Raw genomic sequence first — 17,102 nt, forward strand, 5'->3', positions numbered from 1 at the left:
CTACCCTGTCGCATTTGACCTGATTCCATGCCAAGTTTATTCAACGGCAGTCAACAGCAAACTGACGTTTCCACCGTTCATGTGAAGGATGGAGAATTTCTTTTTAATAATAGGCTTCAAGTGTATGCGGACATGACCATACCAGCAGCATCCACCACCATCATAACGGCAAAGCATAACCCAAATCTCAAGGAAGGCCTTTGATCTTTTCTTTTCTTTTTAAAGGCAAGCTGGGGTTAGGCAGACCCCCACTCAAAGTAACACTAGGGTTTTGAACCTGCAACGTCCCACCACAAGGAGACCGAGACGTGCACTGACAGCATCTACCAACCACGCGGGCCCCCCCGTTGGTACTTTTGACCTTATTTCATACTCCAAGAAAAGGAAATAGCACACGAACAAAATTAAACTTGTAAAGATTGAATTAAACCAGATCAACAATTTTAAGTGTTCATAAAGAATTCATCTCAGATAGAGGGAAGATCCTCGTAAACAGATTTGATTCCTGGTCTCTCAGTCACTGGACGGATGCATCTCGATGCTATTGCTAGCATCTCCTGCATACCTTTCCCTGCAGATGAATTCCCACTTTCTGTGACAATTGCTACATCAAAACACTCCCAACCATGTTCGTTTGCTGCTCGTGCCCGAACCCAGTCGGTGAGATCCACCCCACCCTGCTCGCTGGACACCACATCCCCTGCGCATTTTCCTGTCAAAAGCTCCAGAAAAACCACACCAAATGAGTAGACATCTGACTTAAATGAAGGCACCGGCTTCTTGGTAGCTGCCAATTCAGGAGCACGGTAACCAAGAACTCCGGCATCCAGTATCTGTTCGGCTGTGCCAGACTGAGTCTTTAGACGGTGAAGACAATAATCAGCAACTCATCAGTCACACAACATACCATTGGGTTTTGAACTTGCACCGTCCCAACACATGGGTGATCGTGAAAGGATGGTCCCAACACAGCTCGTACCAAGCAACAGGAGCCCCGTTAGTGATCGTGAAAGGATTTTAAAAAGCTCTTTGGAAGCCATCTGACTTAACCATTGTGACAAAGCTTGCCAGATTTATGAAAATCTCTCAAAAATACCATACTGTGTATTACACACGATATTTATGTTTTTATTGCCTATTTATCATAAAAAGTTTGTGTTTTTTACTTTTAAGTGTTTTTTATTTATATTTCTATAAAATTTATTTTTTATATTTTTAATTAATTATTTTATTACTGAGATTTAGTCTAAAAATGCAAAATTTTCAAAATTTTTTTATTATTCACGAGTTTTTGGGTGTCAATATTTTGTCGTTTTTAACTTTTGTCAGTGTGGTTTTAACATAGGAAGTCACAAAGAAAAATGTTGTCAATAGAAAATTCCCAAACAAGAAACAAGGTAACTAATTCAGTACAAGGTGAGAGAAAATTTCACAGCATTTAATTGGCATTCCCTGCCACAGGCAATTAATTTGGATGTTGCCTGTACTCAACTCGTAACCATAAGAAGTTGAAACCCGTATCATCAAATGTCCTTCACCTAAGAAATCATTTATGGCACACTTCAATTCACTTATTGGAAATTGGAAGTGGGTTCCAGTCTCCAGTGCTGCTCTCTCTCCTTGTAGCGTTTTACGGAAGACGATCCTTCCGTTCACCATGAGTTCGAAACACACATTAATGGGTGATGTCTCATTAAAGTTTGGAGTGGAGAGCGACGCCTCTGTCAAATAAAAATTGCATTCCATACGTCCCCCATCTCTGATAAACCCCACGGCTTTGGCTGGAATCCCAAATAGCAAGTGGGGAACCACACGGCTTCCAGTAATGCAGAAACCCCACAAATGATAAAATGACGCCTGCAAGTCAAAGAGTTAGGCGTTAATCAGTCCAAATAAATATAACGAAATGTGCTACACATACCAATCACTAGGGATGGCAGTGGACAAAGTCTCCACCCCCACCCCGTCTAAAAATTCTGCCTTCCATCTCCACGTTTTGATTTTAACATCCATCTCCTTCATCTATTCCCATTTCATGTCTTCCGTTCCCAGTCCAAATGGGTTTCTCCCCGATCCACTAACATCATTAAAGGTATTTTAGTTATTTTACTAATAGAGATCCGGGATGAGGCCCAACCAGAGAAAGCATAAATCCATCCGTCTCCATTCCTGCACGGGTTTTGATTTTAACCTCTCTATCCCTGTTAAAAAAAAAAGACCGTGAAGCAAGAAGATACCTACCTGTGACAATCTGCTCATAAGGTCAAAACCCAGGCTTGCACACCCACTCATGTCCAACCTTGATAAAGAACTGAGGCTTTCAATGCCTGGAACGTCAGTGAGATCCTTGCATCCTGTGAGTTTCAAATCCCTTAAACGCCTGAGGTTTGAGATGTCTGATATTTTACTCAAAGCAGTACAATCTGAGAGATGGATGGTAACAAGAGAAGAGGGAAGCGGAGGAAGAGACCCGAGCCTAGAGAGGCCACGCAAGGTAAGTTCTTCTAATTGAAAAAAATCACCAATAAAATCTACATCCAGATGGAGTTTCCCAAAGGCTCTTGAAGATGGCTCAGGAAGGAAATCAACGTCTAGCACCATCAAAAATTTCAAACATCCAATGGAATCTAGAAATTGTTCAAGCGAATTGCAAACCACTAGGTATAGATGAGTTAGGCTCGTTAAGTACCTAATGGAATCAGGTATCTCTTTCATTGAACTGCAGCCCTTCAGGTTGAGCAGTTTCAAAGACTCCAACCCACCGATGGTATCGGGAATTCCTTCAAGTGACTTACAACCATTTAGAGATAAATAACAAAGCTTCTTTAGGTCTCCTATGGAATCTGGTATTCGTACTAATGAAGTGCAGCTGCCAAGATTGAACATATTTATCATACTACCAAAATAGAGTCCTTTCAAAGACTCCAACCGACCTATGGAATCGGGAATTTCTTTCAGAGAGCGGCAATCTTCTAGAGAGAAAATACGAAGCTTCTTCAAGTCCCCTATGGAATCAGGTATCCCTTTCATTGAAGTGCAGTCCCTGAGCTTGAGCTCTTCCAAAGACTCCAACCTTCCAATGGAATAGGGAATTCTTTGCAGAGAGTCACAATATTCTAGAGAGAAAATACGAAGCTTCTTCAAGTCCCCTATGGAATCAGGTATATCTTTCATTGAAGTGCAGATCTTCAGGTCGAGCTCTTCCAAAGACTCCAACCCACCGATGGTATCGGGAATTCCTTCAAGTGACTTACAATAATTTAGAGATAAATAACAAAGCTTCTTTAGGTCTCCTATGGAATCAGGTATTCGTGCTAATGAAGTGCAGCCGGGGAGGTTGAGCTTTTTCAATGACTCCAACCCACCGATGGTATCGGGAATTCCTTCAAGTGAGTTACAACCAGATAGAGATAAATCACAAAGCTTCTTTAGGTCTCCTATGGAATCTGGTATTCGTGCTAATGAAGTGCAGCTGCCGAGGTCGAGCTCTTTCAAAGACTCCAACCGACCTATGGAATCGGGAATTTCTTTCAGAGAGGAACAATGATTTAGAGAGAAAATAGGAAGCTTCTTCAAGTCCCCTATGGAATCAGGTATCCCTTTCATTGAAGTGCAGCCCCTGAGGTTGAGCTCTTCCAAAGACTCCAACCTTCCAATGGAATAGGGAATTTCTTCCAGAGACGAACAATATTCTAGAGAGAAAATAGGAAGCTTCTTCAAGTCCCCTATGGAATCAGGTATCCCTTTCATTGAAGTGCAGCCCCTGAGCTTGAGCTCTTCCAAAGACTCCAACCTTCCAATGGAATAGGGAATTTCTTCCAGAGACGAACAATGTTCTAGAGAGAAAATACGAATCTTCTTCAAGTCCCCTATGGAATCAGGTATCCCTTTCATTGAAGTGCAGCCCCTGAGCTTGAGCTCTTCCAAAGACTCCAACCTTCCAATGGAATAGGGAATTTCTTCTAGAGACGAACAATGTTCTAGAGAGAAAATGCGAAGCTTCTTCAAGTCCCCTATGGAATCAGGTATCCCTTTCATTGAAGTGCAGCCCCTTAGGTTGAGCTCTTCCAAAGACTCCAACCTTCCAATGGAATTGGGAATTCTTTTCAAAGAATTACAATTTTCTAAAGAGAAAATACGAAGCTTCTTCAAGTCCCCTAACGATTCAGATATCCCTTTCAATGAAGTGCAGCCCGTCAGGTAGAGCTTTTTCAAAGACTTCAACCGACCGATGGAATCGGGAATTATTTTCAGAGAGCAACAATTTCTTAGAGAGAAAATACGAAGCTTCTTCAAGTCCCCTATTGAATTAGGTATCCCTTTCATTGAAGTGCAGCCCTTCAGGTTCAGCTTTTCCAAAGACACTAACCTACCTATGGTGTCGGGTACTTTTTGAAGTGATTTACACCAAAGTAGGCTCAACTCCTCCAAGTTCTTTAAGTCTCCTAATGAATCAGGTAGCAGCCTTAACGATCTATAATGATGAAGATTCAGCACCCGTAAAGACGTGAATTTTCCGATGAAGATTGGTAACTGTTTCAGTGATCTGCAGCACTCTAGAGGCAATTGAGGCAGGTTCTTTAACCCTCCTAATGATTCAGGTATTCTTCTTAGGCCAGAACATCCCTCAAGGTCGAGACGTTCTAGGGATTTCAAGTCCCCTAGCCCTTCTGGCAGAAGAGAAATTCCTGTGCAATTTTTAAGAACGAGGACTTGAAGCAACTTCAGCTCACACAGACTGTTAGGTAGTCCTTTTAGGTCCTCACAACCCTCAATGTCAAGACGTTCTAGGGATTTCAAGTCCCCTAGCCCTTCTGGCAGAAGATAAATTGTTATGCAATATTTAAGGACGAGGACTTCAAGCGAGTTCAGCTCACACAGACTGTAAGGTAGTCCTTCTAGTTTCTCACAGCCCTCTATACTCAAGAAAACCAGCTTCTTAAGATGCCCGATTGATTCATCAATTTCTTCCAGTGACCCACAGCTGTCGAGCACCAACCTTTCCAGGCACTGGAGATGAGTGAAATCAGGAGTGCGGATGAGTCTCTGACAGTAACTGAGATCGAGGATCTTTAGCCTTGGAAGCACCTGCAGATCAATATTATTATTATTATTATTTTTTATATTAACAAAAACATTATATGCATAAAAAACATATGAGAAACTGGGAGTAAAAGTAAAGGCGACCTTGTTCAATGTTGTTCATCCCTAGGATGAACACATACATGCATGTGACTCAAATTCCCATGACCAAATGCCCATCACTCATTCTTGGTACCTTAATCAAAGGCACAAAACTCGTTGGCTCCGCCTAAAATAGGCATTTGAATCATGGGGGTGCTTGCGGATTTTCCATATTTGATTTTGCGCACGAAGATGAAAATGCATCAGTGTTTTTATTCTTACTATTTTTGTGACTACTAACCATGTTACCCATTGCTTCAAAGCTACCACAACTCAACGTCAGATATTTTAGATTCCCACAGTAGCTTTTATCTTCATACGCATGCCAGCTTTGATCAAGCATCTCGAGTCTGTTCATTGCTTTAAATGCCTCCTTGCTCAAATGCTCATGTGTGTAGCCCATATTCCGAAAAGTGATGCCTTGGATGAGAGGGAGCTGGGATACCTGCACAAATAAGAAAGGAAACAGACCGAATCAGGTAAACAAGATTCCTAGAACATGAATGTTTAGACTCATCAAGCAGAGTTTGAGGGTCGCATGCACCAACTCATCCACAAACTTGACTGACTCGATTTTCTGACCGAGTCTATGCAATCAAACTAGAAATCAGTTGCAAGGGAGAGGGTCTTATGTTTTCAATTCATTTCTTTGTCATGCTAACATATGTTAGGGAATGACCTTTCTACATCTTACAATCCAGCCGTACACAAGTGCCATCCAGACCATATGTATCCGTTGACTTCACACAGATATATAAAAAAATAATTTATTCAATATTTGGAAGAAACTGAAACAAACATCAAACCACTCGAAAACTTGATGTACCCGCTTAATGCTTATTTTTAGCCATTAAATATTAGAACTGGACAATATGCAGGCGGTCACGGGCAGCCTATGACAGGGCATGTTTGGTTTGGGCCTGAGCCTAGTTTCTGGACCAGCTCCCAGGAACAGGGTGTAGACCGACGCAACCTAGATGTTGGTAGGCTAGAAAAGTCGAAGTCTCTCTCTCTCTCTCTTTTTGAAAACTTATTTTTTATGGCTGGGCAACCAATGGGAGAGTGGCACCAACCCAACCATTTTAAGGTCATCCACTAGCTGCAAAATGGCCTGGCTCGTGCCCTAGCCGAGAGGCACCTGCCTGACCCATTCTGTGTGCGTTTTTGGGTAAACCTATCCGTATGGATATAATATCCATCTTCATAAAAGATTACTAAATATGAGGTGAGAACATATTTATTTAGCATAGCATGGATGTATTACCCTATATATAGTCACAAGAATTTTTGGCAAGTAGAGATTTAAAGAAAGCTTTGTTTACATGAAAAATTCTTATAAAAATATAAATTTGTCAAAACTTATTATATATAAGTAAAAACCACAAACAAAAGTTTTATAATAGATACTTATGGGTAGGGGTGGAAATTTCTGACCCGACCCGCCAACCCGCCTCTTAGGCGGGTTCGGGTTGGGCTTAAGCCAACCCGTTTAATAAACGGGTCGATCCGCGTAACCCGTTTATTAAACAGGTCGGGTTCGGGTTGGGGGTATGCCAACCCGCCAACCCGGCTGACCCGTTTAATAAACGGGTTAGGCGGGTGGGTCAACCCGCCAACCCGCCAACCCGATCCGCCAACCCGTCTGCCCGACCCATCAACCCGTCAACCCGACCCGCCAACCTGCCAACCCGATCCGTCAACCCGCCAACCTGACCCACGAACCTGAAAACCCGTTTACCCGACCCAACCCATTTATTAAATGGGTTGGTGGGTCGTGTCGGGTTACCCGTTTATTAAACGGGTCGGGTTCGTATTTGCCACAGCCGACCCGTTTAATAAACGGGTCGGGTTCGGGTTGAGGTATGCTGACACGCCAACCCGCCAACCCGACCCGATTGCCACCCCTACTTATGGGTAGGGATGGCAATGGACCGGGGCGGGGGACAAGGTCTCCACCCCCGCCCGGTCTCAAAATCTGAACCACGGGGATGGATTTTAAACTCCACCCCGCCTCCATCCCCGTTTCATGTCCTCCGTCCGCGGTCCAAACGGGGGCGAGGCAGGGCGGGGCCCGTTTCCCCTCAGTCTATTGTCATCCCTTAGAAGGATTGGGGATGGAGCCGCGGGAATCGGGATGGGGACAGGGGCAGTGCGGGAGAAATCAATCTTGTGTTAGTGACCTGCTTGGGGAATAACGGTAATCCTCCCACAGGAAACTGGAAACTTTTTAATATTATGAAAAATAAAAGATATATAGAATACGCCATAATCATTCTTATGCCAATATTCAAAGTTCTAATACTATGAAAATAAAAACAGAAATCAGTTTAGCTCATACCTCTGCTTCCTCCAACACCCTTTCTATGTCATCCGCATCCCATAGCCTGCTGTAATTTTCAGGTTTCCAATCGCCTTCTTCTCGAACTATAGTCCTTCCCATATCTCGAATTTGGTCATGCATTCTAAAAGTAACTTCTTCATCATCAGCATCAATACTGATGAGAGACTTGTGTTCGAGAACTTGGAGTGACAAGTCTGGGGAATAACGGCAATCCTCCCACATGTAAACTGGAAATTGTTTATCCTGTCCAATAAAAAAACATGCTATGTCTAAAAATATGCTCTTCTCCTCTCGACTCAGTGAATCATAACTTATTTTTAACCTTCCATGAATTCCTTTATCTTGAACTAGTTTCAGTTTTGTCAACAATTGTAGCCATTTTTTTCTCTCATTTATGCCAAAAAAGAGTGACCCAAGTACTTTAAGAGCTAGTGGTAGGCCCCCTGTTACTTCCACAACTTCCATAGACAGATCTATAAACTCTGCCTTTGGTTTGTCATTCTGAAATGCATGGTGACTGAATAGCTCAAGTGAATGCACACCGTCCAGTTCTTTAAGGAGATAAATTTCTTCTTCCTCCAGTCCATGCTTTAGAAGTACCTTTTTATCCCTTGTTGTAACAATAATCTTACTTCCAGCACCAAACCGTTCCTCTTGCTTCCAATCTTTTCGGTGGGCTATAAATGCATCAAGTTGCTCCTTGTCATCCACGTCATCAAGAATTAGGAGAACTTTCTTTCTACTCATTCTTTGCTTGATCAAGCTAATTCCTTCTTCAACATCATGGATGTCCTTATTTTCTTTTAAAATGTCATAAATTAGCTTAGCTTGTAGTTTGGGAAGTCCCTTATGCTTGGCATTTTCACGAACATCTGTGATGAAGCAACAGCTACCATCATATTGAGTAAATAGCATATTATAGATGGCCCTTGCAATTGTAGTCTTTCCGATGCCACCTTGCCCACAAATTCCAACAACACAAACAACATTTGTTTCCCTGCCCAACATCGCCAACACTTCATTTAATTGAGAATCGTTCCCAATTAGAAGATCTATGTGAAGTGGGACCTTGCTTAATAAATTAGATACCTTCTTGCATATATCAGTGATCAGTTGTGCCTCATCCCTGCAAATTGATGACAACAACAAATAAGTAATTCCAAAGCATTAAGAACATTATCCAACTTTTATTATATATATATATATATATATATAGGGTAAATATTGGCTACTAACGAAGGTAAGAAACTAATGAGTAAAAATCACTCTTTTCTTTTCTTAAAAGAATTCTAATTTTTGTAGATCAAATTTTTCAAAAGTCAACGGTACACAATGTGCCAAAGTTTCTTAACTCAAAAGAGCTATTATAGGCATAGAGCGATTCTGCTGGAAATCATAGGTTTAAGCTTTATTGACTCAATTTGAGTATATAGATGTGTTCAACACAGTTTCTGTGCAAAAGATCAAAACTTAGATCATATTATTAGGATTCAAAAACAAGACTTTTGAGTTGTGAACTTTAGTATTGACTTTTTTGAGCCTTTAAAAAACCTACTTACATGTCACAATTCAATTATTTAAAACTCATTTAATGGCCCATAATGTGCCAAAATTTTAGAACTAAAAAAATACATGCTTTACATCAGAAAAATACAATTCAAGGCTTAATCCTTTCTAAACAAACTATATTGAACACGTATACGTGATTAGGTCGAGTCGATAGATATCTCGCACCTATTATTGTTAGCCCGTTAGTTTTATATATAGCCGAGAGAAGTAACACAACCATAAAGCCTCTCACCATCTTCTTTTTAATTCATTTGTTTATCTTTCATAATTGAAAGGAAAGCGCGAGGAAGCTTCCCTCCCTCTTGTTTTCTCATGACGTCAGGCTAGAAGAAAACGTCTTTCCAGACCCCCCACACGGTCTTTTCCCTTACCCATTTTTGTTTTATAAACTAATGCAGCCATGAAAAGTCAAGGAGCCTGGCCCCCACCACTGGTACTACTTAGAAGTGAAGTGGGTTGTGTCCACGACGGTGACAAAAGATTTGAGCAGGAAAGCAACACCAAAATTTTCTTTTCTCGTGAGAAATTGAGTTCTTTATTTTTGTCACCTTTCACCCCCCAAACAAAATCAACTAACAATAAAAACTAATTTATATGAAAAAATAAATTTCATAAAAAAAGTTTCTGCCAATATTTGCCTTTCTATTGGTAACGTAAAAATCGCATTTTCCTTTTCTGAAAGAAAAAAACATGGTATTTGTCACGCTGGTTGTATTAAAATCTGGTGTTAGATCAGTATGCCTGAATCTAAGGCTCCAAAACGAAATGAAAAAAAATGAAAAAAAATGCTCCAAGTTCAAAATTTACCTATTGCAGTTTCTTGTTTGCAATGAGATTCTTCTCAATTTGTTGGTGGATAGAAGGTATTTGCCAACCAAGTTAAGGTTTCCTTTGGAAAGTGACCATCGAAGGTCGCCAGAGTGGTAAGTGTGAAATCCCCACTTGCGAAGCTGTTTGGAAGCAAGGAAAAAGAGAAAAAAGTAGGAACTGGCATGACCTTTGCTGGCTCCAATTCCTCATTTTAGCTACCACCAGTGATCACTAGGGTGGCAAAACCTGACACAACCCGCCAACCCGCCTCTTAGGCGGGTTCGGGTTGGGCTTAAGCCAACCCGTTTAATAAACGGGTTGACCCGCCTAATGTGTTTATTAAACGGGTCGGGTTCGGGTTGGGGTATGCCAACCTGCCAACCCGGCTGACCCATTTAATAAACGGGTTAGGCGGGCGGGTCAACCCGACCTGCCAACCAACCAGACCCGCCAACCGCCCGCTACCCGCCAACCCGTTAATCCGACCCAACCCATTTATTAAACGGGTTGGCAGGTCATGTCGGGTTACCAGTTTATTAAATGGGTCGGGTTCGTGTTTGCCACAGCCGACCCGTTTAATAAATGGGTCGGGTTCGGGTTGAGGTATGCTGACCCACCGACCCGCCAACCCGACCCGATTGCCACCCCTAGTGGCCGTTTGGTGGCCGTCTCAGTTTATTTATGAAGGTGGAAGCCACATCCTTAATATCATGCCTATGGAAGTGAGGAATCTTCAATGGATTTGAAAGAGTGCTCCCAAACCACATTAAAGAATTGTTAAATCCATGACTATTACGGAATCCACCTTTTCATCTCCAAGCCTCTACTGTCAATACAGTGTAATGGGCCTGAATGTACATGGGGATGAAATGACATCAAGTATCTTAACCAAGTGAAGGTTTTGAAAAATAAGTCCCATGGTGCCCGGTTGTATTTTTAACATTAATGAAAATTACTTTTTATTATCGGATAAAGTTTAGAGGTGTTTTTGAAAAGTATAAACCTGTGTAGTTTTCTAATGTTATTCTCAGCCTTTTCGTTAATCTCCACTATCTTGGCTATCTCCATCAAGCACCACTTGGAGTTTGCATAGTTTTTGGAGAAGATGGGCACAAAAATCTTTGATCCCTCGATGTACTTGAACAGTTCACTGATTCTTTGGCCCTTTTTTGCGAGTCCTTACTGTCTATGAAGGCTGATATGGCACACCCATCCAGTTCTTTGTAGAGGTGGCCCGTGTGTCCTTCCCTCTAAAACTTAAAAACACCTCAAACTCAAACCGACCCTGCTTTGATGGGTCTGCTGTCTCGTCCTCCATTCACTTCCTCTTCGCCATTTTCTCCTTCTGCTCACACAAGCATAGCGATTGTCTTCCTTCTTCGGGACAGAAAAGCTAATAAACGTCGGGAGTAACAATTGCTCTATAGGTTTTTTTTTGTTCTCAACCTGCCAAGCATAGTTCAACATCTACCATTCCTTGTAGTTGAGAGGAAACACAAGGAGAAAGCATCTCACGATGATATCTTGACCAACCTAGAGACTTTTACTTTTTTTTCCTTGCTGTTTTTTTTTTTTGGACCACCTCAACTTATACCATGATTGAAAGCAAAGCGCATGGAAGCTTCCCTCGGTTTCCCTTCGACTTGTTTTCTTTTGCTTTCAGACCAGAAGAAAACGTCTTTCCAGACCCCCACACGGTTTTGTTCTTACCCATTTTTATTGCAGCCATGAAAAGACAACGAGCCTGGTCCCACTGCTGCTTATAGGATTCAGGTATGGTTTTTTTTATGATGGGTCCAATTAGACCCGGGTCCGAACCCAGTATCATCTTGTCAAATCAGGTTTGAGTCTGGTTCTACTTGGATCTGAACCTAGATGGGCTATCCATTTGTCACATGTATCCAACTCAGGGGTTAGACTCGCATGCTTAAATCAAACACTTCAAAAATAAGTGCTGCAACTTCAAATTTACCTATTCCAGTTCCCCCAGTAGACATTGTTCTCAAGTTCATGGTGAATAGGAGGAGGTATTTGCCAACCAACTTAAAGTCCACTCCTTTTCTTGTAAGCATCTAGGCCCGCTACTATAAATGCAGCATAATGGGCCTGCTAGCTGGTGCATGATCACCCATTCCAAATTCAGTGTTTTTTATTTTTTGAGGCAGAGAGTAAAAAAGGATTTTATTGACAGTTATGAAGAATTAAGCACACTGAAAAAGGTGGGTGAAGAGAAATCACCCAAAAGAAAATGACTCAACTTTAGTGCTTTAATCCACAATGGGGTAACACGATACAAGAAAATTGGTGGCAGAAAAGATTGATTAAAATTTCATCAAATTGAGTGCAATATATGTGCATACATTTCTGTTACTTTTAATGGATAAGTTTACACTTATTTTGGAGGTTTTACAGATATAACTTATGGACAGAAAAGCTAATAAACGGAAGTAACAATTGCTCTATGGGTCTTTTTTTGTTCTCAACCTGCCAAGCCTAGACCAACATCTGCCATTCCTTGTCCATGAGACGAAATTCAAGGAGAAAGCCTCTCACCATGATATCTTGACCAACCTAGGGACTTTTATTTATTCTGCTTGCTGCTGTTTTTTTATTGGACCACCTCAACTTATACAATTTTTTTAATCTTTCATTATTGAAAGGAAAGCGCGAGGAAGCTTCCCTCAGTTTCCCTTTCGGATTGTTTTCTTTTTCTTTGCTTTTTTGTCACGGCAGACCCCAAGAAAACGTCTTTCCAGACCCCCACACAGTTTCCTTCTTATCCATTTTTAATGCATCCATGAAAAGACAATGAGCGGGGCCAATGGGCTTTAGTCCCTTATGTAAAATAGTAGTCGTAGTATAAGATCCAATCAAGGAAAGGGCGTCCATGTCAAAGATTCTTGGATGGTCACTTGATGGGGAGGACCACTCTATAGGAACTCATTCCAAATGTGTTGGTTCAGAGTAAAAAAAAATCACTTGTGCAAAAAGAGAGGATATCAAGCCTTTAGATAATGCGTTGGACAAAGGTTGTCTATCAAACTTGGAGTTTGATGACCACTGTGAAAATGAGTTTTCTGCTGTGCATTGGCCAACCAACTTAAAGTCCAAAGCATCTAGGCCCTCTACTGTAAATGCAACATAATGGGCCTGATTGTGCTAGCTGGTGCTTAAACACCCATCCCAAATTCAGTGTTTTTTATTTTTTTTGTTGTGTTTTGAGGTAGAGTGTATTAAAAGATTTTATTAATAGCTAAGAAGAATTTAGCACACTGGAAAAGGTGGGTGAGGAGAAATCACCCAAAAGAAAAAGAAAAATGACTCAACTTCGCATTTAATATATTAGAAACTCAAGCACCCAACATAAATTATATAGGTTTCAAAAAACAAATTTGAATTTGCATACTTAAATTTAAATTTAACTTCAAAGATAAAATTTAAATTAAAATGTAACTTAGATATTTAAAATCAAATTAAAATTTGAAATGAGAAGATCAACTTTGCTCAGAAAAATCAAATTACTGATTCACTCGGACTATCAGGGAAGTGATTCAGTGAAGATCAACCATGGAAAAAGTTTAAAAATCTATTATATTAGAAACTCTACTTTTCATTCACCCAAACAAATTACCTGACTCATTAAGAGGTACCAAGGCCCACGTCTGATCTCTAAGTAGAGCATTCATCTCCTCTGCATAGTTAGAACCCAATTTGATTCCTGTTGAGCTTCATGAAAACTATCAAGTTCTAGTTCTTCACAAGACACTCGGATATAGGGTGTTTAACAACATCATAAACTTTCAGTTTTCGTGTACCATCGCGAGATCTTGTGATCAAAGGATGGGTATGGAGAGGATATTGGCTTGACAGATCAACAAGGTTACCCCGAATAAAAAACTATACCAGTTTCTAAACATTCACTGAAGGATCGCTCATGGACAAGTGAAGGTTCTCTACTGTTACTCCAGTGAATAGGACTTTCAACAACCGATTCAGATTAAAGAAAAAAAATAATAGAAAAAGAGAAAAAACAGAAGTATGTAACGTGGTCCATCAATGTGACCTACATTCATAATGTACTTTGTTTTTTTTTTTTGTTCTCTCACATACTTTATACAGGCTGAAGAAGTTGAATTTAGCAAGATGAGAATCAAAAGATTTATAAGGGGAAGAGGATGATAATCCTTGATTAATATTTTTTTCCAAAACATGCAGGTTTTTCTTTTCGTTTCTGTCAGCACAAAGAACATGAAGGATTGCCTTGGGCGTGTTTTTCATTTCATTATTTGATGGCCATACGTTGGCAACATTAATAATAACAGTCTCTTCAATTTCCTTGAATGAATGATTCTTGCTTTATGAGATAGATCGGTCTTGTTGCTTTGAATGGCAAAAATTTTAACTCCAAGTTATCTTGAGTTTGAGGCTTTCTTTCACTGTGCTCTTTGATATTGTGGGGTCTTGCCTTATTTTGAGTTAATTTCTCCAGAATGAGTTTTTTTTTTGTATTGATTTTTTCTTGTTTAAAAGAAGACGTGCGAAGACTTTCCTGTTGAAGACTTTTCGAAAGACTTTTCTTGTTCTATCTTTTCGAAAATTGATTTATTTCCTTGAGGATGTTGATATAAATCCAAAGACGTGTAAGTGCTTGCCTTTCTTTCAACCTGCTCTATGGGTCTTTTTTGTTCTCAACCTGCCAAGCCTATTTCAACATCTACCATTCCTTGTAGTTGAGAGGAGAAAGCCTCTCACCATGATATCTTCATCAACATAGACACTTTTAATATTTTTCCTTGCTGCTGTTTTTTTTTATTGGACGACCTCTACTTATACAAATTTTTTTTTATCTTTCATTATTGAAAGGAAAGCGCGAGGAAGCTTCCCTCAGTTTCCCTTTTGACACGTTTTGACACGGTTTCCAGAGCCTGGTCCCACCGCTGCTAACAGGATTCAGGTATGCTTTTTTTATGATGGGTCCGAACCCAGTATTATCGTGGCAAATCAGGTTTGAGTCTCGTTCTACTTGGGTCCAAACCCAGTATTATCGTGGCAAATCAGGTTTTGCTTGGGGGCTACCAAAAGTTTGCAAAAAAAAAAAAAAAGTGTCATAGTTGCTTGTTGCCACGTGTATATTCTGTCCCATCTAAAAATCTCATTTAGGGATGTCAACTGGTCAGATTTAGGCATTACCGAATCTGACTTAATTGGATCTGATCTAATTGGATTCAAAATGGGATGAAAAAAAGATAAAACTGAATCTGGATCCTACCAGCCTAAAACACAATATTTACATTTAATCGGTTTCAGATTTTAGTAAGATTTAGATTTGGATTTCAATGCAAAATCTATACCAAATTAGACTTAATTGGATCTGGCCGTATTGGATTCAGAATCGGTTGAAAAAAAGATAAAACTGAATCTGGATCCGACTAGCCTAAAACATAATATTTACACTTAATCGGTTGAAAAAAAGATAAAACTGAATCTGGATCCGATTAGCCTAAAACATAATATTTACACTTAATCGGTTTCTGATTTTACTAGGATTTGGATACGGATTTCAATGCAAAATCGATACCTGACTTTTAATCAGAATTGATTTCAGGTCAGATTTGGGTTAATCTGACCCATTGACATGCCTAATCTCATCCACTCTTTGAAATTAGTTGCAAGCATGCAGATTTTATTTTTGTGAGAAATTGAACTTTTTATTTTTCTCATGTTTTATTCACCAATAAAATTAATTAAAAATAAATTTTTTCGATAAAATAAATTTCTTGAAAATTGTTTCTGCCAATTTTTTGCAAATTTTGACAAAATAGTTTCTCACATGACTTTTCTGCGGAATTGAGTTAATGAAAGTTAGTGCACGTCACCTTGTGTTGGGACGTTGCAAGTTCAAATCCCAATTGTGTGATGTAAAACTAGTGGGGTCTTTCTAAACCTAGCTTGCCTATAAAGAACAAAACAAAAAATTCTTAAACATGATAAAGCGTATTAAATGATGTTGTCCTATGCACTATTTATGGAACATGAAGTAGACTCTATCTTGCAAGGCATTCAAGCAAATAGTTTTTTTCCCAATTAAATCCCAATATAAACAAGTGGCTAGGTTGTAATATATATATATATATATATATATATATATATATTGAATGAAAAAATATTTTTTTATGAGCTGAAAAAAATCGATGCGTTCATAGCCATTGACTTTGGATCACCCAAACCTGTGCATACAGGTCAGATTCCGGTGATCCAAACGCCTGTTCCCACTAAGCAAAACCTAGAGCTCACATCTATGGTGTTAGATGTGAAAAAAGCTTAAAATACTATGCTTTTAAAAACCAGAAAAGGATATATATATATATATATATATATATATATATATATATATATATATATATATATATAGACATTGATGAAGGACCCTATGGAATTAACAGCCTTTCTGTTATTGTAGCTGACAATTTTTATACTTTACATCTCACTAATCAATACAAATATGCTATGATTGATTGGCCTTCAAATTCTTCAAAATGTCGTAAAAGAAAAAAAAAAGGAAAGCAGATAAAGATGGCAGAAATCATGAGGTCCACAAGGTGGTGTGGTAGGTGGCAACCAGAATGCTTTTACAAAGTGTAATTGACTATTTATCCCTCCCATTAAACGCCCACCAAAGAAACCCTATCACTGTACCCATAATGGTCTGTCCTTTCTAACTATCTTCTGTTTTTCTCTTTTAAACATGAGAAAGTTGGCTGCAATGTAGGCCCCGTGAAGATGGAAAGAGGGTTCTCTAGTGTCCAGCTCCGAGTCAAGCACCAAAAAACTTGTTTCCATCTTGATTATTAAATTTGGAAGTTGATGCAATGTTGTGTATATCACTGTCTATGAAGGCTGATATGCCATGCTGTTGCAGTTGTTGGTGGAGGTGGCTCATGAAGCCGTTGCGGGTGTCCTTCCCTCTAAAACTTTAAAAACACCTCAAACTCAAACGGACCCAGCTTTGATGGTACCACTGATGAGTCTGCTGCCTCCTCCACCATGCACTTCCTCTTCGCCATTTTTCCCTTCTTCTGCTCACACAATCAGAGCGATTGTCTTCCTTCTTACGGACAGAAAAGCTAATAAAATGGAAGTAACAATTGTTCTATGGGTCCTTTTTGTTCTCAACCTGCCAAGACTAGTCCAACATCTA

At 39.8% G+C, this 17,102-nt stretch overlaps 2 protein-coding genes across 2 annotated transcripts; both read right to left on the reverse strand.

The window, feature by feature from the left end:
- Positions 1-467: 467 nt before the first annotated feature.
- On the reverse strand, positions 468-5,364 carry LOC149831023 (uncharacterized). Its single transcript, XM_090012915.1, has 4 exons — positions 5,188-5,364; positions 2,242-5,088; positions 1,675-1,857; positions 468-857 (listed from the first exon to the last, which is right to left on the reverse strand). Exons 2-4 carry the CDS (start codon positions 4,324-4,326, stop codon positions 468-470), a joined length of 2,658 nt encoding a protein of 885 aa, XP_089869041.1. The 5' UTR covers positions 4,327-5,088; positions 5,188-5,364.
- LOC149831024 (disease resistance protein Roq1-like) lies at positions 4,437-16,968 on the reverse strand. The gene is made up of 7 exons (XM_090012916.1): positions 16,921-16,968; positions 9,902-10,044; positions 7,946-8,651; positions 7,523-7,768; positions 5,426-5,629; positions 4,498-5,088; positions 4,437-4,445 (listed from the first exon to the last, which is right to left on the reverse strand). Exons 1-7 carry the CDS (start codon positions 16,966-16,968, stop codon positions 4,437-4,439), a joined length of 1,947 nt encoding a protein of 648 aa, XP_089869042.1.
- Positions 16,969-17,102: the final 134 nt, after the last annotated feature.

This window comes from Nuphar pumila, chromosome 7 (genome assembly GCF_984573655.1).
Source record: "Nuphar pumila chromosome 7, dmNupPumi1.hap1.1, whole genome shotgun sequence".
NCBI lineage: Eukaryota > Viridiplantae > Streptophyta > Magnoliopsida > Nymphaeales > Nymphaeaceae > Nuphar > Nuphar pumila.